General features: G+C 46.5%; 1 protein-coding gene across 2 annotated transcripts in view; it reads left to right on the top strand.

Annotated features, from left to right (window-relative positions):
• Window positions 1-27,106, top strand: part of DNAJC4 (DnaJ heat shock protein family (Hsp40) member C4) — a 97,469-nt gene that overhangs the window by 29,278 nt on the left and 41,085 nt on the right. For both annotated transcript variants that reach the window (XM_075939059.1, XM_075939058.1), the window contains exons 2-3: window positions 1,642-1,780; window positions 6,903-6,996. In XM_075939059.1, the coding sequence (XP_075795174.1) occupies window positions 1,642-1,780; window positions 6,903-6,996 (233 nt within the window). The remainder of the gene's footprint in view (window positions 1-1,641; window positions 1,781-6,902; window positions 6,997-27,106) is intronic.

The following is a 27,106-nucleotide window of genomic DNA, read 5'->3' as shown; positions in this document are numbered from 1 at the left end:
TGAGCATGGGACCAAAACATACCGGCCAGACATCTGAGGCAGAGGATTCCCTGAACCACCTCAGGGTGTTGGTCCATCCCAGTAAGGATCCTATCTCTAGTTCTGGCCTGTCTCTGATGCTTCAGTGGAGCAATGCACCAACCCAGAAGATAGCTGGACATAGGGGATAATATTAACCTCTGTGGGGGTATGTCTAGACTACAACCCTCTGTTGCCAGAAGGATGTAAATTAGACATATCGAAATTGCTAATGAAGCAGGTATTTAAATATCCCACGCTTCATTAGAATAAAAATGGCCGCCACTTTTTGCCGATGCGGCAATTTGCCGGCAAAAAGCGGCAGTCTAGACGGGGATCGGTTGACAGGGAAAACCTTTTCTGACCGATCCTGTAAACCTCGTTGCACAAGGCGTAAGGGATCGGTTGGAAAATGCTTTCCTTATCGACCGATCTTCGTCTAGATTGCCACTTTTTGCTGGCAAATTGCCGCGTCTACAAAAAGCGTCGGCCATTTTTATTCTAATGAAGCGCGGGATATTTAAATCCCCGCTTCATTAGCAATTTTGGTATGTCTAATTTACATCCCTCTGGCGACAGAGGGACATAGTCTAGACATACCCTGGGTGACCACGTGAAGCCCTGAGGTATGAGCTTAGATTTGAGTCATTATCTCAATGCAGAGCTGTGATTTGTATGAGTGTGTTGAGGGTGTGTCTGATTCTGCAGTTGGGTAAAAATCCCTGCTTAACACGAGTGGGAGTTTTTCCTGGGTGAGGCCCACCAGTGTTGTCTGGCCACCAAATCCTCTTCCTTGCAGTATTTAAGTCTTTGGACTGGGATGGAGAAGACTTGGGTTCAGTTCTCAGCTCTGCCACGCACTCCTTGCTTGACCTTGGGCATGTTACTGCTTCAGATTCCTCCTCTGTAAAATGGGGGAGAATGATCTTATTTCTGCCTTGTCAGACTGTCAGCGCTCACCCTCTCTGTCTCGCTCTCTTCATTTATTACTCCACCAGCCCACAGAAGCAAAGTGACATGGAAAGCTTCACTTAAACTTTTTTGATAGAAAATTGGGAGCTTTCTTATACAAATGTTTTCTGAAAAGCATCTGCTTCCTGTCTAAATACTAGATGACCAAAAGCCAAAATATTCAAATTTGGCTCTGGTGCATCCTGGGAGATGTAGTGTGACCAGGAAGCCCAGCCTATAGAAAACTGGAACATGAGGTATCTGAAATATATAAACGCCATGAAACACTGCAGCAGCTCAGCAAGATGGGAAAGCATGGTGCATTATGGGAGATGTAGTGTGACAAGGGACCTTAGTGAGGGCCAATGTACATTGTAAGTGAAGGCAGATAATTACCACAAAGTCCCCTACAGCAGAACTCTTATCCTGCATTAATTTACGCAAGTACTTCACTTCATTCCAACGTGTAGACTCAGAACATGAATAAGTGTACAGAAGGTTTGGTCCTGCTGAGCAGGGCCTAATTGGTGTCTGCCTGATCTCATATTTGCCTCTCTTGGAAGTTTATCCTAGGATGGTAACTGACCAATGGCTCATTTCAAAGGGCCAGTACTTCATCAGTTGTTTCCATATGGTTTTCCAGCAGCTGTCTCTTTCTCCCCACCCTTGCAGATCTGAATTTCTTCCAGCTCTCCGCATGGTGCTCCCGGGCTCTGAAAATGCCTCTGTCCATCCCCCACCTCATCTGCCAGTGCTGCTTTCAGTGCAGAAGTGCCACACAACGGAGATTTTTTACCACATTTTCAAACAGGTGAGTGTGTATAATATGGTGTTGGGGCACCAGGGCACCATCTCCTACGGTGTCTGTCTTTCAGTATCTCTTTTTTAGTGGAGGGATGAGAATAAAGGGATACGCAGCATAACATAAGTCCTTCCCAGGAGCTGCACCTGTTTAACTAAAACCTGATTGGCTTGCAAAGACTCCAGCTAAATTAACAAGATTTATGCCACAAACAAAAGGGCAATGGGAGAAGACAGTAAAAACATCAGTGTTTCATCTCCCTTCCGGGCCTGTGCAACTAACGACGGAAAGTGGCTTACGTCTGCAAGTTTATAGAGATTACATATACACAGCTGGGAAATGTTAGACACACACGCACACATGCCTGATCCAGAGTGTTACTAATGAACCTCCTGTTCTAGAGAGAAAGAGACTTGCACACACGCTCTTGGTTGTATGTGCACATACTTTTTCTCTTACATACTCATATTGGGTTATTGATAAATCTCTCCTTCAAGGAGAACCAGCACATTCATTCTCTTAAACATGTTCTCGTTTGCTCACACTATTACACGTTCACTCACTCACTCATTCAGTCTCTTATTTTTACACGTTCTTGTTCTTGCATATGCATTTGCTCACTCAGACACACTTGCTTACATGTGTTCCCTCACACACACTCACACTTGCATTTGCTTGCTTACTTGCATGTTTGCCAGCATTTGTTATTCTTTCACACACACTTGTTTACTCATTCTGACACACGAACTATTTCCTTACACCAGTGGTCTCCAACCTTTTAAACCACAGGATCACTTTTTCAATTTAAGTACAATATAAGCTCTACCACAGACCCAAATACCCTTTCCCTGCTTTCTTCCTGCCCCTTCTTTGAGGCCCTGCCCCTGCTCCACCCCTTCTCTAAGGCCTCACCCTACTCACTCCATCCTTCTTTCTCCCTCATCCTCAGTCACTTTCACTAGGCTGGGGTAGGGGGTAGGGGTGCAGGCTCTTGTCTTGGGCTAAAGGGTTCAGAGTGTGGGAGGGGCTCTGGGCTTAGCCCAGGGCAGGAGATTAGGGTGCAGGAGGAGTTTCAGGGTGCAAGCTCTGAGGAAGAGCTTGGTTGCAGGGGGGCTCACATCTGGGGCAGGAAGTTGGGTGTAGAAAGTGGTTTGGGGCTGGGACGGTGGTTCGGGATGCAGGAGGCTCTGGCTGGGCACTGCTTAACTAAGACAGCTTCTGGATAGTGGAGCAGCAGGGTTAAGGCAGACTTACTCCTGCCCTAGCCCTGCACCACTCCTGAATGTAGCATGTACAACAATGGCTCCATGGCACCATGTTCTGCCCCTCATCTACAGACACTGAGCCCACAGCTTCTACTGGCCCCGGTTCCTGTTACTAATCAATGGGAGCTGCAGAAGTGGTGTCTGCAGGCAAGGACAGTTTGTAGAGACCCCCCGCTTTGCCTTTCTCAGGGGCTGCATGGACATGCCAGCCACTTCCAGGAGCAGTAATTACCATAGGGATAATTACTCCAGCCACAACAGGTTAGGCATTTTAGAACTCACTACTCACAGGCTATGTCTAGACTGCCATGATTTTCCAGAAATGCTTTTAATGGAAAAGTTTTCCGTTAAAAGCATTTTCGTAACAGAGCGTCTAGATTGGCATGGACGCTTTTCCACAAAAGCACTTTTTGCAGAAAAGCGTCCATGCCAAACTAGACGCGCTTTTCCGCAAAAAAGCCCCGATCGCCATTTTCGTGATCGGGGCTTTTTTGTGCAAAACAAATCTGAGCTGTCTACACGGGCCCTTTTGCGCATAGTATTTCCGCAAGAAGGACTGATTTCAGACAGTAGGAAGTCAGTGTTCTTGTGGAAATTCAAGCGGTCAGTGTAGACAGCTGGGAAGTGTGGCGGCTGCTTTTGCGGAAAAACTTGCCAGTCTAGACACAGCCCGTGTGTTTGAGAATGACAGACACACACAGTGTGTGTGTGTGTGTCAGATTTGCATTGCCAAGCTCCCTCCATCCCTTTCTCTCTGTGTGGAGATAGGGTACTGAAGTGGGGAGAGGAGGGACACCCTGACATCAGCGTCCTGCCCATCTTCTCCCTCACACACCCTGCACAGCAAGCAGGAGGCCCCCGGGGGGGGAAGCTCCAAGGCAGAGGTCAGGAGCAGCATGATAGTGGGTGGAGGGGCAATTGAAGTGCCAGTGCTTGATAGCTTCCCAGCCAAACCAGTCAGGATCACCTGTCAGAGGCTCCAAGATCTACCAGGAGAGCCTGATCTACTGGATGGTGACCACTTCCTTACACACAGAAGCCCTAACCATTGGCTTATTAATAAATCTTCAACTTCTCATTGTGATGTATGCATCTGTAACATGCCACACACACCTAAGCAGAGCTGTGCAGCAGCATGCCAGTGGAGGTAGGTAAGCTGCTGCTGCTGGGCAAGTGGGGGCTTAGCTGGGCAGCTCTCTGTTGTCCCCAACTCCCCAGGGCTGGAGCTGGGGCTAGGGCTGTGTGATGGCTGCCTGGCTGCTCTCGGGATGGATTGTGTGGAGGGCCGCATGGTGGGTGGCTGCTGGAGTGGAAGCCCGGGCTGCAATGCAGCCGCTCCTGGGGCTGGGGCCATTGGGACAACTACACTGTGGCCTGGCCCTAGCCCCAGGAGCAGCTGCATCACAGCCCGGACTCCTGTTCTAGCAGCCGCCACACAGCCTGGCAGCCACCATGTGGCCCTGGCCCCAGCTCCAGCCCTTCCCCAGGGCGGGAGCTGAGGGCATGGCTACATGGTGGGTGGGTGGCTGCAGCTGGGGGTTAGGGCTGTGGCCAGGTGTCAGGTAAGTGGCTCCTCTGGGGGCCAGTGGCTCAGACACTGCTGATGGGGGGAGGAAGCTGGATAGCCCCTCACTGGTAAAGTGTGCCCAACTGCACAACAGTGATTATACACTTGGCTGGCCAAATGCATAGACAACATTTTTCATAAATGGGTTGTTGGTTTTGTTAGTCAGACACACGGTGTGTGTGTGGCATTTTACAGATACATACATTACAAGGTGGGGCCTTTGGAATAGGGTGTAATAGTGCAGTCAATTAACTTATTTGCTGATAAGCAAAAGCTTGTAGACTTGTAGTGCCGCTCTACTCTGTACTAGTTAGACCTCAGCTGGAGTACTGTGTCCAGTTCTGGGTGCCACATTTCAAGAAAGATGTGGAGAAATTGGAAAGGGTACAGAGAAGAGCGACAAGAATGATTAAAGGTCTAGAGAACATGACCTATGAAGCCAGGCTTCATGAACTGGGCTTGTTTAGTTTGGAAAAAAGAAGATTAAGGGGGGACATGATAGCGGTTTTCAAATATCTAAAAGGGTGTCACAAGGAGGAAGGAGAAAATTTGTTCCTCTTGGTTTCTGAGGACAGGACAAGGAGTAATGGGCTTAAAGTGCCGCAAGGGAGGTTTAGATTGGACATTAGGAAAAAATTCCTAACTGTCAGGGTGGTCAAATATTGGAATAAATTGCCAAGGGAGGTGGTGGAATCTCCCTCTCTGGAGATATTTAAGAACAGGTTAGATAGACATCTGTCACGGATGGTGTAGACGGAGCTTGGTCCTGCCTTGAGGGCGGGGGGCTGGGCTCGATGACCTCTCGAGGTCCCTTCCAGTCCTATGATTCTATGAATACTATAGACTACACGCATTTGCTTCCCCTGCCCCTTGCCAGTAACTTTTTTAGCAGGCTGGCCAGCATACTGGCTCAGTCCTGGCTCATGCTGGGTCCTGGACCTATCCCCACTGTGGCTCTGCATTTAAAGTGTATTAGGAGCCAGATGGGCAGGCAGTCCAGCTCAGTTCTGGCTCGTGCCGTGTCCGGGAGCTCAGACCCCCTTTCCTCCAGACAGGGGCTGTTGCCACCCTGTGTTGCTGCCTCTTTATCAGAGGCAGCAGCACAAGGTTACAGCCAGCCTGTCTGCAATGGGAACTGGTTTTTAAACTGGCTCCCCTCGCGGACCAGCTTCTGCCTGGCACCCCATGCTGCTGCCTCTGATACAGTGGCTGCTGGCCTTGCCCCCCAGGACTATAGAATAGTTGACTAACCGATAAGAATTCATGAGGTTATTCGACTATTCAATTAACCAATAATTAACATCCCTACTTTGGAATGCTACACACATGCAGGGTCTGCAAACATGGATCAGATGGCTGGGTTAGGGGGCCAACAGCTCAATCTGTTAGCTAGCATTGTGTTTAGTCTCATGAACATTCCCATTACATTAAAAACTATTCACTGCAATAGGCAAAGCGCCTGTTGTTTAGAATTCACACTGTTTAAGAATAACAGGTTGTAGTGTGCCTGCATACATAGATATGTAATTTATATTATTACATTCTGCCATACCAACTATTTAAACATTGTGACCTCCCTGATATTCTCTTACCAGCATTCTACTGTATATAAAGAGAGTCTCCAAAGTCAGGCAGTATAGGTTAAGGTTTGTAAAACAACATTTACAAATACTGTTTATTATTTGACAGTGTCTGTGTATCCTTAGAAACCTCATGATACAGATAAAACAATGAATAATAGGCTCCATTCTTTCTTGTCCTAGAACCATTTTGCACACCAGTGGCACAAAAGTACCCTAAAGGCAGTGATCTCACTTCCCTAATTGGGCCTTATCCCCAGTGTAAGTAGGGGACTCCCTATCTTGCTTAAAGCCAATGAAATGGCTATTTGGTGCCTCTACCTAAAGTTCCTGGAATAGGGGTATTTTGGGCCTCCTATGACTTCTAGTCAACTGTGGACAGTGCAGATTTAGAGTAGCCTTGAGGCTAATCTAACATACTGAAAACTTTGCAGTAGTAATTTTCTTATTTGACTTCATATTAAACAAACACTTAAAGTCATGCACCTTGTTAGTTATCCCTTGTGTTAGTTATTCTTTCTTCCATAACATTTCAAATGTCTGTATAAGATATTTGTTAATAATTTGGGTGCCAGGTTGGCACACATCTGAACAAACTCACATGACCTCAATATTGGTGCACAAGATAATTTCTCCACTCACAGTGGAAAATCTTAGAGGGAACACTGCTTATCAGTACAGCCTCTGGCTCTGAGAATGATATGCCTTTTTTCCCTTAGGTCTGGCCACAGCAATTACTATGACCTGCTGGGAATCAAGCAAGATGCCACCATGGAAGAGATCAAGCAGGCCTTCTTCACCAAGTCGAAGAAGGTACGCGTTGTGGCTCTTGCTACCCCAATATTTGTCATTGTGGGCCTGGCCTGGATAACAGGGTGTGAGAACTGACTAAGGCTGGGGAATTGCATCTTGGAACAGCACACATCTGTTCTAGTGTTTAAGCTCAAGAGTGGGGAGTCAGGATCCCTGGTTGATGTTCCTGGCTCTACAAGGGGTGTGTAGGGAGTGCTGGGAGTCAGTTTCTGTTTTGGCTCTGGAAGAGAGTAGGTTAGAGTAGTAGTAAGAAGAATGACAGTAAAACTTTAATCTAATACTGATAGAAATGTAGTCGTGTTAGTCTGGTGTAGCTGAAACAAAAACAGGACTATGTAGCACTTTAAAGACTAACAAGATGGTTTATTAGGTGATGAGCTTTCGTGGGCCAGACCCACTTCCTCAGATCAAATAGTGGAAGAAAATTTTTTGTTTAATCTAATACTTAATCAATAGATCAGAGCCTGAAGTCAGAACTCCTGGGTTCTCTTCACAGCTCTGGGAGGGTGGTGGGATTAATACATGCTACTGGTAGATGCTGGCCAGTTAAATGAGGCATGGTACTTCCCTGTTTCTCCATCCTTCCTCTAGTCCTTGGTATCTCTGCTGCCACTTCCCATCAACCCCCACAGCAAATAAATGATGATTGATTCTGCTTGGAGTATTTGACCCTCTGTGATCTCTGCTCGTACTACTAATGGGGCCCCTGTGTTTGGCAAGCAGCAAATGGTACTTGCAAATGGTACAGGAATATAGGAGCCTGTGCTGAGTTGGGGGAGGATCCCAGCCCAGCCAAGGCAATTGTCAACACTAGATCTGTTTGGAAATCGCATGGACCTTCCTAGCAAAAGAAAGCTTGAAAAAGCTTTCCTCCTACAATTAACTGTTTGCATTCTTTAAAAGTCTCAGTGGGAATGGCTGTGTTAGTCTGTAGCTTTAAAAGCAATGAGTAGTCCTGTAGCACCTTAGAGACAAACAAAAATATAGTATCATGAGCTTTCATGGGCAAAACCCACTTCTACAGATGGGCAGAGCGCTAGATACATTTTGCCTCAGATGCCTTTGAGCGCTAGGTGCATGTACACAGTGCACACAGTTGCCAGGAAGATTTTACCTAGCATATTACTGCAGGTCAGCAGAGGAGGCCCCGGCCTATATAATACCTTGCCGACTGCCCTTTCTCAGTTCCTTCTTACCTCCAGTGACCAGAGCTAGTATCTCATGCCTCTGGCAAGCACATGCTTTCCCTAGTTGGTCTTTAAAGATAGTTCTTTCAAGTGTTAAGTAGTTGTTAGTTAAGTTTGTCACAGGGACTCCTATGGTTTTTCCCTGCTTTGGGGCCAGGGCATGCCTCTGATCCCTGGCTTCAAGCAGTGCAGACAGTGCACAAAGTTTATGCCTACGGTTGATCCACAGGACTCCTGCCTTATGTGTTTGGGAGTGGCCCACTTAGCAGATAAGTGCAAGATCTGTAGGGCCTTTATGTCAAGAACTAAAAGGGACAGAGAGTTTCGCCTCTGAAATCTGCAGATGGAGGCTTCCTTGAATCCCCATCCAGCACTGCAGGCTGTGGGACCAGAATCAGCGACCTCAGTGCACAGTGCATCTTCATTGGAGCTGAGTGCACTGTCTCTGCATAAGGAGTTGGACAAGCCATCCCAGCACCGTCATTCACCAAAGGCTAGTTCTTGGCACCGATCCCGTTCTCCGGTGCAAAACAAAACAAAAAACCCATCAGAGGCGGGAAAGATGCTGGTCCTCTATTTCGAAAGCTAGAAAGCTTCCAGGGTTGCACCCTGAGTTGGAGCACCCTTTGAAACAACCCACCGATGCAGCACCGTTAACCGTGGCATCTCTGCTGGTCCCATTGAGTCAAGTGCAGATGGACTCCCCATCCTGGGAGAGTCAAATGGCAGATGTGGACATGCCATCCACTTCGGAGACATATGGAGCAGCCCGCAACCTGATTGAGCTAATGTTTGGCTGGTCAGTGTTCCTGCAGGGTTAGTTGCTGGTACTGGGCCTGGTGCAGTCAAGGTGCAAGCCTCCAATATTAAGAAGATTGTTTTCACCTTGGCACCGTTCACCTCGGAACCTGTACAAGGTGGAGTCCTCCCAGTCAGTACCTATGAAGGAGCTGGGACTGATCATCTCTGCGCCACTCCAGTGAGGGCTCCTGTATGGGGATGTGAACAGCTAGTCGACAAGGACTTCCCCTCCCCTTGCTGCCTCTTTCAGAAAGAGGCGGGGGGAGGGAAGCTTCAAAGCAGCAGTGCTGTGTGGAGCCCAGCGCTACACCTTGAGTGCCATGCGGCACTGCCACTTTGAAACGCTGTGTGGAGCCTGACTCCTTTCAAAGCAATAGTGCTGCCTGGAGCCTGAGATCAGCTGGGGACTCTGAGTCCATGCGGCGCTTCTGCTTTGAAACGCTGTGGGGAGCACAGGACCAGTAAGGGACTGCTTGAGTCCCCCACTGGCTCCATGCTCCCTGCAGCGCTTTCACCTTTGAATTGTAGCAACACCTCCATGCCCAGTGCCACCCATTTCACCACACTCTGGTGTTGGTGACCAGAGGCATGTGCCTTCAGGACCAGTCCCAGTACCAGACATGGAACAGGAAGAAGGGGAGATGTGGGACCCCATGTCCTCATCATCACCCAATGAGGCAATAGCAGGGGTGGTGATGTTGCTACCTCCTCTGGACAATAGGGCGTACCAAGTACTCAAGGCATATGGCCCAAAGTATGAGTCTGCAAATAGAGGAGGTGGTGGAGAATGCAGCTCCTATGGTGGATGTTTTGTCTCTGGAGCAGGTGTCCAGAGTGACTCTCCTTTTTATCACAACTATCTGCTCCACCATGAAAACCCTCTGATAGACCCCGGCTTCTATCCCCCTGATCGCTAAAGTGATTGTGTAGCGGTACTTTGCCCCTTCTAAGGGGTACAAGGACTTATATACACACACCCACAACCTGGCACTCTGGTGCTGGATGTGGCTAATGCTAGGGAACACCAAGATCACCAGGGTCCCACTGTCAAGACCAAGGACTGTAAGGGTATGTCTACACTAGCCCCCTAGTTCGAACTAGGAACGCTAATGTAGGCATTTGAAGTTGCAATTGAAGACCGGGATTTAAATATCCCGGGCTTTATTTGCATCTTCCCATCCGGGTGCCATTTTTAAATCCCCTTAGTCCGAACTAACTGCCTGTGGCTACACGCAGCAGTCAAACGTTAATGTAAACTAAGTCTTTAGAAACACTATCCCAGAGGACACCACTGCCAACCTGATAGCAGACCTATGTAACTTTGTTCTCACCCACAATTATTTCCAGTTTGAGAACAACTTATACCTCCAAATCAGCGGCACAGCCATGGGTACACGCATGGCCCCACAGTATGCTAATATCTTTATGGCTGACCTAGAACAACGTTTCCTCAACTCCCGTCCCCTTTTACCCCTTCTCTACTTACGCTACATCGATGACATCTTTATGATCTGGACGCATGGCCAAGAAACACTGGAGACATTCCACAGAGATTTCAACAACCTACACCCCACCATTAACCTCAGCCTGGACCATTCCACACGAGAGATCCATTTCCTGGACACCACAGTACAAATCAACAATGGAAAATTAGACACCACCCTCTACAGATAACCCACTGACTCATACAGTTACCTACATGCTTCCAGCTCCCATCCAGCACACACCATACGATCCATCATCTATAGGCAGCCCTTCGATACAACCACATCTGCTCTAATCCCACTGACAGAGACCAGAAACTTCAGGATCTCTACCAAGCATTTATAAACCTCAACTACTCACCTGGAGAAATAAAAAAGCAAATTGAAAGAGCCAAATGAATACCTAGAAACCATCTACTACAAGACAGACCAAGAAAACTCACAATAGAACACCACTTGTCATCACCTACAGCTCCCAACTTAAACCTGTCCAACACATTATCAATAAATTACAGCCTATACTGGAACAGGACACTAAACTCCAAGAAGCTCTGGGAGACAGACCCATAGTCTCCTATAGACAACCACCTAACCTCAAGATGATTCTTACCAACAACCACAGGACGTACCACACTAATACCAACCCTGGTACTTTCCCTTGTAACAAACCCCGTTGCCAGCTTTGTCCACATATTCACTCTGCTGACACCATTGTTGGGCCTAACCAAGTGAGTTATAAGATCAAGAATACATACTCCTGCGCATCCAGAAATATAATCTATGCTATCATGTGCCGAAAGTGTCCGTCTGCTATGTACATTGGACAAACGTCTCAGACACTTCGCCAAAGAATCAATGCCCACAAAACAGACATTAGACAGGATCACAAAGAAAAAACAGTTTCTTGCCATTTCAACCAGAAAGGACACTGTCTTAATGACCTAATCACATGCATCCTACTTCAGAAGACATTCAAATTTGCACTTGAAGGGGAATCCTCTGAACTGGCATTCATGCTAAAATTCAACACTCTCCGCAGGGGGCTGAACAAAGACCCCAACTACCTTACCCATTACAAAGATAGCTTCCCGAATTATCACCTCTAATACCATTAACTCACAGACATCTCCCCTTCCCCACCTATAATATCATTAAGTCACAGGCATTTACCTTCTTCCCCCCTCCCCCCCCGCATCCTCCCTCTGTTCTGAAATGTGATTTGTCCTTTTCATATGTGTTCATTTTTTTTAATTGTATCCTTTGGTATATATGGCTGTGACTATTTTCTTCCACTATTTGATCTGAGGAAGTGGGTCTGGCCCACGAAAGCTCATCATCTAATAAACCATCTTGTTAGTCTTTAAAGTGCTACATAGTCCTGTATTTTAAAGTATCTTGTGGGGTTGAAGCAGCAGGAGCTGGCCACTTCCTCCATTAAGGTACACTATTGGCATTCCACCCTGGGTCGGGGGGCCATTCAGTATTTGTGGACTGCTTGGTGAGAAAGTTTCTTAAGAGGTTAGACATATTGTATCCTCATGTAAGGCACCCAGTGCCCCAATGGGATCTAAACTTGGTTTTGTCAAAGTTAATGGCTCCACCTTTCAAGCCGTTAGCTACTTGTTCTATATTGTATTTGTCAATAAAAGTTGTATTTTTGGTGGCCATTACTTTGGTCAGATGAATTTCTAAACTAAAAAGCATTAATGTTGGAACCCCCTTATACTGTTTTCTTTGAAAGATAAGATTCAGTTGAGACCCCGTCCTTCGTTCCTCCCAAAAGTGATTTCCCATTTCCATGTGTCACAAGACATTTTCCTACTAGTGTTTTACCCTAAGCCTCACCTTACTCCCCGGGACAGGTGCCTACATTCCCTGGATGTCAGGTGTGCCTTAGCTTTTTACCTTGAACATACTAAGCCAGTGTTTCTTAAACTGTGTTCCGTGGCACATTGGTGTTCCGTGAGGCATTTGGAGGTGTGCTGTGGAGAACAACAGAATTCAAAATGGCCACCTTTAAAGGGGCAGGTGACCTTCTTTTCCTCGATAAGTTTCCTCCTGACCCTTTCCCCCCCCCCCCCCCCCCCCCGACTTTTTTTTTTTTTTTTTTTTTTTTTTTTTTTGGTGCTGAACAAAAAATCCTCGGTGCTTCTCATTTAAAAAAAATATTGTTTGGTGTTCCTGAGTCTTAAAAAGTTTAAGAAACACTGTACTAAGCCACTTAGGAAGTTCAATCAGTTGTTTTTTGCAGTAGCAGAAAGGATGAGAGGACTCCTGGTCACAGCCCAGAGGATATCCTCCTGGATCATGAGGTGTATTTGAACTTCTTATGACTTAGCGAAGGTGCCAGCCCATCAATGGTCAGCCCTTTCAACCTGGGCACAGGCCTTGTCAACGGCCTTTCTGGCACATGTCCCTGTCCAAGACATTTGTCAAGTGACCATGTGGTCCTTGGCACATACATTTACATTCCACTATGTCATTCAATGTCAGGCTAGGGAGGTTGCTGCATTTGGAAGGGCAGTGTTGCAGATTGCAGACCAGTGATCTCTGATCCCTCTGCCAGGTAGCTGCTTGGGAATCACCTAACTTGGAATGCACACGAGCAATCTCTTGAAGAAGAAAAGATGGTTACCTTTTGTAACTGGTGTTCTTCGAGATTTGTTGCTCATGTCCATTCCAAAACCCTCCCACCTCCCCTCTGTCGGAGTTACTTCCAGCAAGAAAGAACTGAGAGAGGGGGCAGTCAGCAAGGTGTTATATACCTAGCCGTACTAGAGCCACTATAGGGGTTTCCTACCTATCTCTAATATCTTACTGGAATAAAATCTTCCCGGCAAGAGTACATGTGGTGTGCACACACCTAAATTGGAATGGAGATGAACAACACATCTCGAAGAACACCAGTTACGAAAGGTAACCATCTTTTTTGCCATCCCCTTTGCTCCCTGAAGAGGGCACTGTTGAGCAGGAAGTGTTCAGAGCAGGAGGGGGACCCTGTGTTGCATTCCCAAAGGGACGAGGCAATATTTTAGTGTGGATTTCCAGTCTGGTGAGGAGAGCGTGAGTGTGTGTATGTGGAGTCTCCATCACTGGCAATATGTAAATCAAGACTGTTGTTTTTCTAAATTATTTGCTCTGGTTCTACCAGTTGTTAATTCAGGGCTGTCTTATGGGGCCTGTGTTATATAGGTCAGATTAAACGATCACAGTGGTATCTTTTGGCCTTAAAAATCCACGAGTTTACCACTTCACATGGACGTTCATTCCAGTGGTTTGTCGCCTTCCCTGTTAAAAATTTTGCTTTTCTAATTGGAATGTGTCTGGCTTTAACTTCCAGCCATTGATTCTTAGTCTGTCTCTTTGTTAAAGAGTCTTTTAATACTCAGGATTTCCTCCCCATAAAGGTCCTTATATGCTGTAATTAAGTCTAGGTTTGATCTTTTTGATAAGTTAAACACACAAATGTCCTTACGTCTTTCACTGTTTTTTTTCCTGCCCTCTAATCATTTTTGTGGCTCTTCTCCTCCACCCTGCTTTGACGTCAGCCCTGTTCATTGTTAAGCCCCTCAAAGCATCTCTGACCATTCCTGTTAGAGGACACCCAGCCGCTGCTCCAAAATATCCTGGGCACCAGTTATGGCTTTAGTATTTTATGCTCTCTGCACTGCACCCAGCTGGCCTAAGAATTTCCTCCTTGGCTATCATCCCCACACATACCTTGTGAACACTCAACCCAAGTTGATAATGTGTCACCATCAGAGGAAATCTGGCTGAACCTTATCACAGCTGCTTGGATGCATTGTGTATCCAGACAACACTGACAGCAGGTGTGCAAAGATCCGGTTGTATTGGAGAGGCAGCTGTGTCTCAGCTGCATGTTAGATTGAAAGTGTAGGTTTCAGTCCTAACGCAGACATACCCCTCTCTCTGTCTATGGTGCTTATCTGGCCCTCATCCCCATAGTATTTGAGCACCTCTGAATCTTTAATGTATCTCTCCCTACCCCCCTGTGAGGCAAAGCAGTGTGGTTATCTCCACTGTACAGTTGGGAAACCAAGGCAGAGAGAGACTAAAGCGGTTAGTCTCGGGGTAGCCCAGGGAGTCTGTGGAAGAGCAAGAATTGCATGGAGGTCTCCCAAGTCCTAAAGCAGTGGCTTAACCACCAGCCCATCTTTCCTGTGCTTGCTGCTTGTAGGGATTTAGGCCTCAGTCCTACACCTTACAGAGAACTCTGGACACAGTTCCATACAGAACGTAAGCATGTTCTTGTCTTTAAGGTGTGCTGGCATCCAGTGGAACTAGTGACATTGTTAAAGTTGAGCATATGGTATGGAAGCTCTCTGAGACTGAACTATCCATGTTCTGTGTTTGTATAGCACTTGGAACAGTGAGATCCTGGTTCATGACTGGGGCTCTTGGGAGGTATCATTTAATTGGATTTCTGCTCCTAAATTAATTAGTTGGTTTCAGATATCCCACCCATGGGTTTCACAGAAGGGCCAGAGCCTGCATGCTCTCTTATTTCTATGAAAATAGCCCCTGGGATTTTCAGGGCTACCATCATGTCTGGTGTGGCATGGCTCCCCAGCTGAGATCAGAAACCCAATTTTCCTAGCTGGTGCATAGACCCAGAGTCAAGATCAGGACTCCCCAGAGTGTCAGACACTGCATGGTTCTCTAGCTGAGATCAAAGCCCATGTTATGCTGGGTACTATACAGACCCTCAACCAAGCTTTGGACCCCAATCTTACCAGGAGCTATGCAGCCACAGAATGAAACAGCCCCTCCCCCAAATAATTTCCCATCTAACAATGCAGCCCAGGGGGTGGGGAGATGGGAGGACTGAGCCATGGAGTGGGGAGGAGATTTTTTCATGGACACTTGAAGTCAAGAGCAGAACTGGGATAGAACCCATCTGCCCAACTCCCTGTTGTCTTAAGAGATGCAGCCACCTCTGACATGGCACACAGCAGCTGTTGAACAGCATCACTCCATAGTAGCTGAGAATAGGAAGCTGCTAGATCGGGGTTGTCTAAGAATCCACCCTTCTGGACTTGCTATGTAATTAGAAAAGGATTAGAAGGTTAGTTTGTTTAATCTACTCTATATTTTAGAGAGTTTGCCTGTTTGATCAAGAACTCCTAAACAGTAAGAGCTTGGACCACCAAATTCAGTGTTACCGCTTCCTTTGATCATAATTTAAAGCAAGGCAAGGGGTTCATTGTGCCAGGAAAACAGGATGGACCTGGAAAAGGATTGCTCCTCAGAAAGCCATACAAAAAAGAGACAGAATCACCAAAGCAAGTACAGTCTTCAACATTGTTATAACTGAGTGAATGTTAAAAGAGACAGAACTATGATGAGCCAGAAAAAGAGGATAAACCCTGAATAGGATTGCTTCTCAATAAACCTTACAAAGAAGAGATAAAATGGAGACATTTGGAGTAATGCTCTGTTTTGGCACTACCAGGCAACGCTGGATAATTCTGCTAGTGTGAAATAACTCCGATATGTTAAGTAGTAATAATAATGTAGTCATGCTCCTGCACATATGTGCTCTGCTTTGCCTCTAGCTGGGAGCCTGATGTATTGTCATCAGGGCTGTTTTAATTGGTTGTTTATGACTTTATTTCCTATCCACCACCAAACTTTTCCCAAAATAGAAAGTTACAAATATACAAAGTAGAGCAATTGTGAGCTAAGCAAACTCGGCCAAACTTTGCAGTACATCCAATGTCTTGCCAAGCTGCTGGGATGAGGGGAGAGTAGGCAGCTGTCCCGGAGACATCCTTACAATATTTGGTGTCCTTATCGTTGTTGGTAAAGACATTGAAAAGTGACGTGTAATTTTTTTTTTCAACTCTCCAATTTAAGATACCTGAGAGAGGCCTAGTTTTCTAAATAAGGCTGAGAATTGGAGATCTGAAGTGGATGCCCTTTAAATGTGGGACAGAGTCCACCCCTTTGCTCAATGTCTATACAGCATTTAGCACCGTGGGGTCCTGCACTTGGGGCTTGGGCTCCAAGGCATTGACTTTTCACTTGTGCTCCTAAGTTAATTCACAAAAATCCCGCCACATTGTCCAGGGGCTACTTTGATACGAATAAGTAAGGGTACGTCCACACTAGCCCCCTAGTTCGAACTAGGGAGGCTATTGAGGGCAACCGAAATTGCAAATGAAGCGCGGGATTTAAATATCCTGCGCTTCGTTAGCATGTTCCCCGGCGGTCACCATTTAGGAAATTGACTAGCCCTGAATAACTGCCCACGTCTATACACAGCAGTCAAATGGGAGTTCAAAGTAAACCCCTAACTCGAATTAGCTGTTACTCCTCGTGGAATGAGGTTTAACAGCTAATTCGAGTTAGGGGTTTACTTCGAACTCCCGTTTGACTGCCGTGTATCGACGTGGGCAGTTATTCCGGGCTAGTCAATTTCCAAAATGGTGCCCGCCCGGGAACATGCTAATGAAGCACGGGATATTTAAATCCCACGCTTCATTTGCAATTTCAGTCACCCTCATTAGCCTCCCTAGTTCGAACTAGGGGGAAAGTGTAGATGTACCCTAAGAGAACAGGCAGGTTATGTCCCTTTTGTCAAACTCATGGGGTGGGATTTTTGAAACCAGATAATTGACTTAAGGGCATGAACAGGGCTCGACAAACTATAGAATCTACTTGCCCATGGCGAGTAGATTTCAGCCGCGCACCCCATTCATCGGCAGCACGTGCATGCGCAATGCAGGTCTTGCGCATGCACAATACAGGGCTGGTGAGTGGTTTTCGCTGCCGTTTGTCAAGCCTGGGCATGAATCCCATTGAAAATCAGAATGCAGAGTCCTGTTCATGGACCACAACTCCTAGAAAATTGTGCACTAGAAAATCCTGAACTTACTCATTAAAGCTTTGCAAATTTGTTGCTGTGTATGTTACAGTAGGAATTTCAGGCCTCAGACACTGCACTGAGTCTTGATTGCGCTCAGGGCACCTGTTATGCCAAGTGCTGCACAGACCCCAACCAGGATTGGCACTCCCATTGTGCCAGACTCTGCAGGGACCCCCTATCTAAGATCAGGATCCCCGTTGTGCTGGGTGCAGCACAGGTACAGAGCAAGAGACTGTTTGTGTCCCAAACTGCTTAACAGTCTAAGTAGACAAAGGGCTGGAGAAGAAACAGAGGCACACAGCTATGAAGGGACTTCCTCAGGGTCAGTGGGAGATTTGGGGATAGAACCCAGGTGCCCTGATTTCTAAGCCATATACCTGCCATAAATACCTAAAGCACGAGACAGAAGGGTATCAGGATATTATAATTATTGTTTGTTTGTATTAACATAGTGCCCAAGAGCCCCAGCCATGGGCCAGGACCCACTGTGCTAGACTCTGTACAAATGGAATAAAAAGACTATCTACCCAAAGAACCGGCATTCAAAGTAGCACGTCACACACAAACACAGGAATCTAGCTTGATATCTCCTTAGCACCATTGTGGGTTGTTGGCAGATAAGAAGCAGGTCAGTTCAAGAAGCTACTATATAGAAAAATCAATGGCATTGGAGTTGTTTGGTCTGGTTCTGACTGATGACACAGCAGAGAACACCACATCATAAGCACATATCTGATTCCAAGAGCTCAGTCTGCTCAACTTCTCAGAAAGATCTAGAGGTGACTTACTATATTTATCCAAGTGCTTTCATGAAGAGAACATACTAAGTACAAAGGGTCTTTAATCTAGCACAGAAAGGCAGAATGAGAGCCAATGGCTGAGAGCTAAACCCAGGCACGTTCCAATAATGCACAGTTTTTAACAAGTCTAATTAAACACTGGAACAAACTGCCAAAAGAAGGGGCAGATTCTCTCTTAGGGTATGTCTACACTACAAAGTTAATTCAAACTAACAGACATTAGTTCGAATTAACTTTGATAGGCGCTACACATACAAACCGCTAGTTTGAACTTAATTCGAACTAGCGGAGCGCTTAATTCGAACTAGGTAAACCTCATTCTACGAGGACTAGCCCCTAATTCAAATTAAGTAGTTCAAATTAAGGGCTGTGTAGCCACTTAATTCGAACTAGTGGGAGGCTAGCCCTCCCCAGCTTTCCCTGGTGGCCACTCTGGGCACCACCAGGGAAACTCGTCTGCCCCCCTCTCGACCCCAGAACCCTTAAAGGGCCATGGTCTGGCTATGGTGCCCGTGCCAGGTGCAAGCCTGCCAGCACCCAGCCAGCAGACCCTGCACCTGGCACAGGATGAGCCAGCCACCCGCTGCCACCCAGCCCTCCACCTCTGCCCGGGACCAGGCTGGCGGCTCCCGGGAGCCTGCCCGGGGACGCAAGAGGCGGGCGCCCGCCTGGTCTAGTGCGGACATTGTGGACCTCATCCAGGTTTGGGGGGAAGCCTCCAACGTCCATGACCACTGCACTAGGCACAGGAAAGTGGCCGTCTAGGGCAGGATAGCTGCCAGCCTGGCTACCAAAGGCCACATGCGAACCCAGGAGCAGGTTTGCATGAAAATCAAGGTGGTCGAGTGAGACCCCGACCCTGAGCCCTGATCTTAGAACATAAAAACATAAGAATGGCCATACTGGGCCAGAACAAAGGTCCATTTAGCCCAGTAGCCTATCTGCCAACAGCAGCCAGCACTAGATACCCTGGAGGGGATGGACCAAAGACAACGACCAAGCCATTTGTCTCGTGCCATCCATCTCCAGTCTTCCACAAACAGAGGCCAGGGACACCATTCCTACCCCCTGGCTAATAGCACTCCATGGACCCAACCTCCATGACTTTATCTAACTTCTCTTTAAACTCTGTTCTAGTTCTAGCCTTCACAGCCTCCTGCAGCAAGGAGTTCTACAGGTTGACTATTTGCTTTGTGAAGAACAACTTTCTGTTACTAGTTTGAAGCCTGCTACCCATTCATTTCATTTGGTGTCCTCTAGTCCTTATATTATGGGAACTAATGAAGAACTTTTCTTTATGCACCCTCTCCACACCACTCATGCTTTTATAGACCTCTATCATATCCCCCCTCAGTCTCCTCTTTTCTAAGCTGAAAAGTCCCAGTCTCTTTAGCCTCTCTTCATATGGGACCTGTTCCCAACCCCTGATCATTGTAGTTGCCCTCCCCTCTCCCACCCTCTCTCTTCCCCTCTCCCACCTCTTTTTCCCAGTCTCCCCCAGTTTTGTTAAATAAAGAGAGTTTCTGTTTTTGACCACACGTGTCCTTTATTTTGTACATCAGGAAGCGGGGCTAGGGATGGGTAAGTGAAAGGAGGTGAGGGAGGAATGGGGTACGAGCCCCCGATGAAGAGGACTGGGGTGGCTCTGCGGGCTCCTTGGGGTGGAAACTCTCCTGCAGCCCCCCGATTGACCCCCCTCCCCCGGATGGCAGCCTGCAGCAAGTGCAGCCGGGCTGATGGCCGAGTGCTGTGATGTGCCGAGTGTGGGTACTCAGGGCACTCCAAGACAGGACTGCTTTGCAAGCGGGGAACCCCTGAGAACTGTCTGTCCGGGATGGGGGTCAGGTCCCTTTAAGCACAGCCCTCGGCTAGCCTGAGACAGCAGCTCCACGCTCTAAGTCCTAATCTGATGCCCTGCCGGCACTGCTTCCGGCCATCCTTAACCTCGGTTCAGGGTCCACTCAATGTGGACATGCTAGTTCGAATTAGCAAAATGCTAATTCAAACTAGTTTTTAGGTCTAAATGCACTAGTTCGAATTAAGTTAGTTCGAATTAGTGCTGTAGTGTAGACATACCCTTAGTGGCTTCAAATCCAACCTGCATGCCTTTCTGGAAGTAGCTTTAGTCATATACACGTGATTGGCTCAACACTAGGGGAAATGGGTGAAATTTGCTGGCCTGTGCTTTCAGAGGTCAGGCTAGGTGCTTTAATCTTTAATGGTCCTTTCCAGCCTTTGAACCCATGAGCAAAGGCAGGCCCTTTGATGTGGCTGGAAGATGTTCCCCAGACTGGTTACTAATCCCTTTATCGTTTCCTCCTGGGGCTTTCAGTGTTAACAAACGGAGATGATCCTCTCTCCACCAGTGTTGAAGATGTGTGTTGATTTTTAGGGGAGAAGAGGCTATGGTGATGGCTTCCGAAGCAAAATACTTGTTTTAAAACTCCCTCAAATTAAAAAAATATCAGGTCAAAGTCAGAAAGTTCTCCATGGATTCCTGTCTGTGGCCGAGAGGCTCTGCTTGAGCTAGATCACCACTTAGAAAGAGATGTCCAATCTCAGTTTCAGGACTTCATTTGAGGGAGATGTTAGGATGTAAAATCCCATTTAATTAGTTAACCAGTTAAATATTAAGTTTGATCAGTTAACTGAATAAACCGGGTGGATGGGGGTCCACTTCAGCCTTAGGAGACGTCACTGTGTTCTTGGTACTGTTGTTGTCTCTTGACCCAAGAAGAAATATGTGGGGCTTTTCTGGCATGTTTTTGATTGGGAGAGAAGCAGATTTTATGAAATAGTGGAGAGATGATCCAGGACTCAATAATGTAATGAAAGGAGGGAAATATAATTAATCCCAATCAATATGAGTTATGGAAAATAAATTCTGTCAAACTGACTTGATGGCTTTTCCTGATGAGATTACAATTTTGATTGATAAAGATCATAGTGTTTTTGTAATAGTGCTCTTATAATTTGGCTTGATCTGGCATGACATTTTGATTAAAAAACTCGAATGCCACAAAATCAAAATGGAGCACATTAAAGGGGTTAAAAGATGGCTAATCGATAGGTCACAAAATGTAATTGCAAATAGGGAATCATCACGGAATGGGTGCATTTCTGACAGGATCCCACGGGGATCAGCTCTTGGCTCTGTACTATTTATCATTTTTCAATGGCCTAGAAGAAAAAATGAAATCAGCACTGGTAAAGTTGCCAAATGGCTCAAAGATTGGGAGTGGAAAATGATGAAGAGGACTGGTCACTGATAGAGCAACTTGGATTACTTGGTAAGCAAAAGTTTGATAAACTGGGTACAAACAAACTATGTATATTTTAATGTGACCATTGTAAAGTTATATATCAAAGAACAAAGAATGTAGGTCATTAACACAATTCAGGACACTGTCCTAGGGAGCATTGACTGAAAAAGATTTGGTGATGATGGCTTATAATCAACTAAATAGGAGCTCTCAGTATGGTAGCCGAAGGGGCTAATGCGCTTTCAATATATAAAACAGTAGAATCTCAAGTAGAGGTAGGGAGGGTATCTTCTGCATTTGGCACTGAAGCAAGTGCTCTGGAAATCTGTGTCTAGTTCTGGTGCCCACAGTGCAAGAATGGTGTTTATTAACTGGAAGGAGTTCAGAGAAGAGCCACAAGCATCCTTAAAAGGGTTGGAAACCTTGCCTTATGCCCTGGGAGGCATAAGGATCTTGTGCAAAAAGGAAACGTCCACACTGCTTGTTTTTACGCAAAAACCCCTTGTGCAAAAACAGACCAAAAGAGATTATGCAAATGAAGCACAAGAAAATGCTAATCCGTGCTTCATTTACATTGCCTCTTTCTGCAAAACTCATAGTATAGACCAGTGGTCCCCAACCTTTTGGGGCTGCCGCGTGCCCGGGGCCAGCACTGGCATGTGCTGCGCGCTCGGGACAGGGGCCGCCCTTGCGCCCAGGGCCGGCACTGGCACATGCGGCGCGCCCAGGGCAGGGGCTGCCCATGCACCACACGCCCGGGGCCGGCACCGCGCATGTGCCACGGGCCCAGGTGCAGGGCTGGCCCAGGGATTTGTGGCAAAAATTTGTCAGGGATGGTTCTTGGTCCTGCTGTAAAGGCAGGGGACTGGACTCAATGACCTTTCAAGGTCCCTTCCAGCTCTAGGAGATAGATTGTTCCGCAGGTGCACTTAAATGCCCCGGCGGGCACCATGGCACCCGCGGGCACCGCGTTGGGAACCACTGGTATAGACAAAGCCTAATTGTTTTTGTTGCTCTTCTCTGTAGCTTTTCTAATTATATGTTTTTTGAGATAGGATGACTACTGCATGAAGTATTCAATGTGTGGATGTACCATGGATATATATAGTGTTATTTTTGTATTTTTTTGGTTTATTATCTATTCCTTTCCCAGTGGTTCCTAACATTGTTCACTTTTTTTGCTGCTGATGCACATTCAGAAAAGGTTTTCAAAAAGCTCTCCACAGTAACTCTAAGAACTCTTTTTTGAGTGGTAATTAATTTAGACTCCATCATTTTATCAGTATAATTGACATTATTTTCTCCAGTGTGCATTTATCAACACTGAAATTAATCTGCCATTTTGTTGCCCAATCACACAGTTTTGTGAAATCCCTTTGTAATTCTTCACAATTCAGGAGTTTGTTGAATTTTGAAAGAATTTAAGTAGATTGGTGAGATACGATTTCCCTTTTAGTTAAGCTATGTCGACTCTTCCCGAACATATGTTCATCTAATTTCTCTGATAATTCTGTTGCTTGGTATAATTTCAGCTATTTTGCCTGGTACTGGTACAACTAGTTTACACTGGCCTGTAATTGTCAGGATCACCTCTAGAGCCTTTTAAAAAAACCTGATATTACATTAGCTATCCATAAGTCATTTGGTACAGAGCCTGATTTAAGTCATAGGTAACATACCACAGTTAGTAGTTCTGCAATTTCATATTTGAGTTCCTTCAGAATACAGGCAGTCCCCGGGTTACGTACAAGATAGGGACTGTAGGTTTGTTTTTAAGTTGAATTTGTATGTAAGTCGGAACTGATACATATTGTAGGGGAAACTCTAGCCAAACATTTCTCCAGAGCTCAGTTTTATTCTCCCACACCTCACTTCCCTCAGTCCTTTATTCTCAAGCTGAGGTGTCTGCTGAGAAAAGCCACTCCACGTCATCCTGGTCTGCTGGGGGTGGGGGAGGGGGGGCGAGCTTCACATCTCCCTGGTCTGCTGGGGAGAAGCAGCTAGTGCCGGGTTGCCTCACCCCGTTTGTAAGTAGGGATCCGATATAAGTCGGATCCATGTAACCCGGGGACTGCCTGTATTTGAACACCATCTAGTTCTGTTGACTGATTATTGTTTAATTTATCAATTTGCTCCAAACCTTCTCTATTGCCGTCTCAGTCTCTGATAGGTCCTTAGATTTGTCACCTAAACAGAAGGGCTCAGGTGTGTGAATTTCCCTGACATTCTCTACAGTGAAGACCAATGCAAAGAATTCATTTAGCTTCTCCACAATGGCCTTATCTTCCTTGAGTGCTCTTTTAGCACCTCAATCATCCAGTGGTTGTCCCACCGGGCTTCCTACTTCTGATATACTTACAAAAAAGCTCTGTTAGTTTACTAGTTGCTCTTCAAATTCTTTTTTGGCCTGCCTAATTATACTTTTACACTTGACTTGCCAGCCTTTATGCTCTTTTCTAATTTCCTCATTGAGAATATCAGTCACCCTCACCATCCTTATCAGGTGTTTGGTACAGGTTGAACCTCTCTAGTCTGGAATCCTTGGGACCTGACCAGTTCCGAATGAGAGAATTTTCTGGATCACAGGAGGTCAATATTGTCTAGCAGCATTACCAACACTTTCACTACTTACTATGCTGTTAGAGTAGTAATAGAGAGGTAGCCATGTTGCTCTGATCTTGCTAAAACAAAAGGAAAAACTATGTAGCACTTTAAAGACTCACAAGATGGTTTAATAGGTGATGAGCTTTCGTGGGCCAGACCCACTTCCTCAGGTCATATTTTGGAAAAGAATTGGCATGACCATATATACCAAAGGAATACAATGAAAAAAGTGAACACTTTATTAAACTGACTAATCAGATTTAGTACAGAAGGTTAGTACATTATCAATAACCTACAACCTATACTGGAACAAGATACTACACTCCGAGAGGCTCTGGGAACAGACCCATAGACTCCTATAGATAACCACTTAATCTCAGGAAGATTCTTACCAACAACCACAGAACATACCACATTAATACCAACCCTGAAACTTTCCCTTGCAACAAACCGCATTGCAAACTTTGTCCACATATTTACTCTGGTGACACCATCACTGGACCTAACCATGTCAGTTATATGATCAAGGACACATATTCCTGTTCATCCAGAAATATAATTTATTCCATCATGTGCCAACAGTGTCCTTCTGTTATGTATATTGGACAGACTTCTCAGACACTTCGCCAAAGAATTAATGCCAACAAATCAGACATCAGACATCTTCACAAGGAAAAACCAGTTGGTTTTCATTTCAACCTACCTGGAAATAGTCTTAACGACCTTACTACATGCATCTTACTTCAAAGAGTCTTTAAAACCAGATTACAGAAGGAAACTTCCCAACTTTCATTCGTGCTTAAATTTGACACTTTACGAATGGGCCTTAACAAAGATGCTAATTACCTTACACATTACAAAGATAGCTTCCCCACTTATCACCCTTGATTGGCCATTCATTGATTCATAAATAGCTATTCCCTCCCTCTCTCTCCCTCACCCCGCCTTCTGTACTAAATCTGATTTGTCAGTTTAATAATGTGTTCACTTTTTTCATTGTATTCCTTTGGTATATATGGTCATGCCAATTCTCTTCCAAAATATGATCTGAGGAAGTGGGTCTGGCCCACGAAAGCTCATCACCTATTAAACCATCTTGTGAGTCTTTAAAGTGCTACATAGTTTTTCCTTTTGTTTTATGCCGTTAGAGGACATTTAGGAGTAAATTAGCGCTAAATAGAAGCACAAAACACTGAGAGCTAGGACTAGTAGCTGTAAACAATTTTATGGGACTGCAGGCAAACTTGGCCACACCCATGAAAAGTGGAGATCCGACTAACTAAAATAATTCTGGATGATGGATGTTTCTGGACGAGAGAGTTCTGGATTAGAGAGGTTCAACCTGTAGTAGTTCCTATTGTTGCACTCTTAATTTTTCAAGCATAAAATTTCTATCCATTAAGATTCTTTGATACAGTTTGATTCATTTAAGATATTTACCGTATTTGTCTCTGCTTTCTTTCACATATAGTGTCACTCCTCCACCAGGACAATCTACTCTGTCATTCCTATATTTTTTGTAGCCTGGTACAGGTTGGACCTCTCTGGCACCCTTGGGACCTGAACCATCCCAGACCAGGGAGTTTGCCAGACCAGGGGACGTCAGTGCTCCACTGCTCGCTGTCCTGCTGCCAGCTCCTCTCCCTCGGGCTCTCAAGACTGGGGATCCCTGCCGTGCCCCTGCCCTTGCCCCGCTAACTCTGGCCCCCCGCCGGGAGGGTTCCCAGAGTTTCCTGGCCAGGGCCACCACGCTGGCCCCACTACCACAGGGAATTCCCCTGCTGGGACTGGGACACCTGGCTGCTGCCTGGCCCTGCTGCCGGGATTCCAAGACCACTGTGTGGCCCCATTGCTGCTGGGGAGTTCACAGGGTTCCGTAGCCGGGGCTGCTCAGGTTGCCTGACCCCACTGACATTGGGGGTTCCCTGTCCAGGGCAGAGGTTCCTAGACATCATCTGGCCCGGCTGACACCAGGGTTCCCCTGCCTAGCTGCTACTGGCCCAGCTGGGCCTCCACAGACCCTGCTCTCCTGGGCTCTTTGATCCACCATCATCCATGCCTTTCCAGACCATGGACGTTGCAGACCAGAGAGTCCCGGATTTGGGAGATTCAACCTGTATTACCAAGTCCCATTAATTATCACTATTTCACCTAGTTTGTGTGATGTCCATTACAGCAATAGTCTCATATAATACCAAGTACTCAAGTTCACCCATCTTAGTACAGGTTGGTCCTCTCTGGTCTGGCACCCTCGGGACCTCACCAGTCCCTGCTACCATGGCTGCTTTGTCCCCAGCCCTAGCTCCTGTGCTGCTATGAGGGGTGCTGCAGCTACCGTGGCCCCAGCCCCACTACCCAGGCTGCTACCCTGGCTGTGCTACTGGGGCTCCGGCCCCAGCCCTGCCGGGCTCCCAGCTGCCTGCCCTGTTGCCACTAGAGCTCCCAAACAGGACTCCCTGCTCCAGGAACAGACATGGTCCTGCCGGCAGCTTGAAAGCCAACGGTAGCAGTTGAAAACCAGCTCCCCACGTGTATTGACTCCAGCCTACCCCTCTTCCCCTCCGCACTGCTGCCTCTCTATCAGGTGACATTTCTGGTGCCTGGCAGATGACATGGTCAGTACTGGTCAGGGTATCTTGTGCAGCAGCCCCAATCCAGGTGTCTATGCAGTGCCTGACATGACAGGATTATAAGGATACGTTTATTAAGGACTGTGAAACATTCAGATATTACAATAATGGGGTCATATAAATAGCTAGATCAGTGTGGTGATGCAGTCAGAATTGCAAGTGGAGTGGGAGTTGCATGAGCGCCGCTCAGCCCAGCATGTGTAAGGATCTGCTGGTGAGTGGAGATCTCACAGAACATCAGGCAGTGGTGCCTGCATATAGGCTGGCTGCAGCATCTGTGGAAGCAAGTCTATATTGGGGAGAAAGAACCTGCTGGGAGTCTGTCCCTGCTCCAGTTATTCACATCTCTCTCTCAGTTCAGTCTTGATGGGACTCCCAGGCTGGGAGGTCTCTGAGACATGCTGTGCATTTAAAGTTACTAGGAACAGGATAACAGCAGGGAAGTGGATATT

This window comes from Pelodiscus sinensis, chromosome 11, assembly GCF_049634645.1.
Source record: "Pelodiscus sinensis isolate JC-2024 chromosome 11, ASM4963464v1, whole genome shotgun sequence".
NCBI lineage: Eukaryota > Metazoa > Chordata > Testudines > Trionychidae > Pelodiscus > Pelodiscus sinensis.
This window is presented reverse-complemented; position numbering and strand designations above follow the sequence as displayed.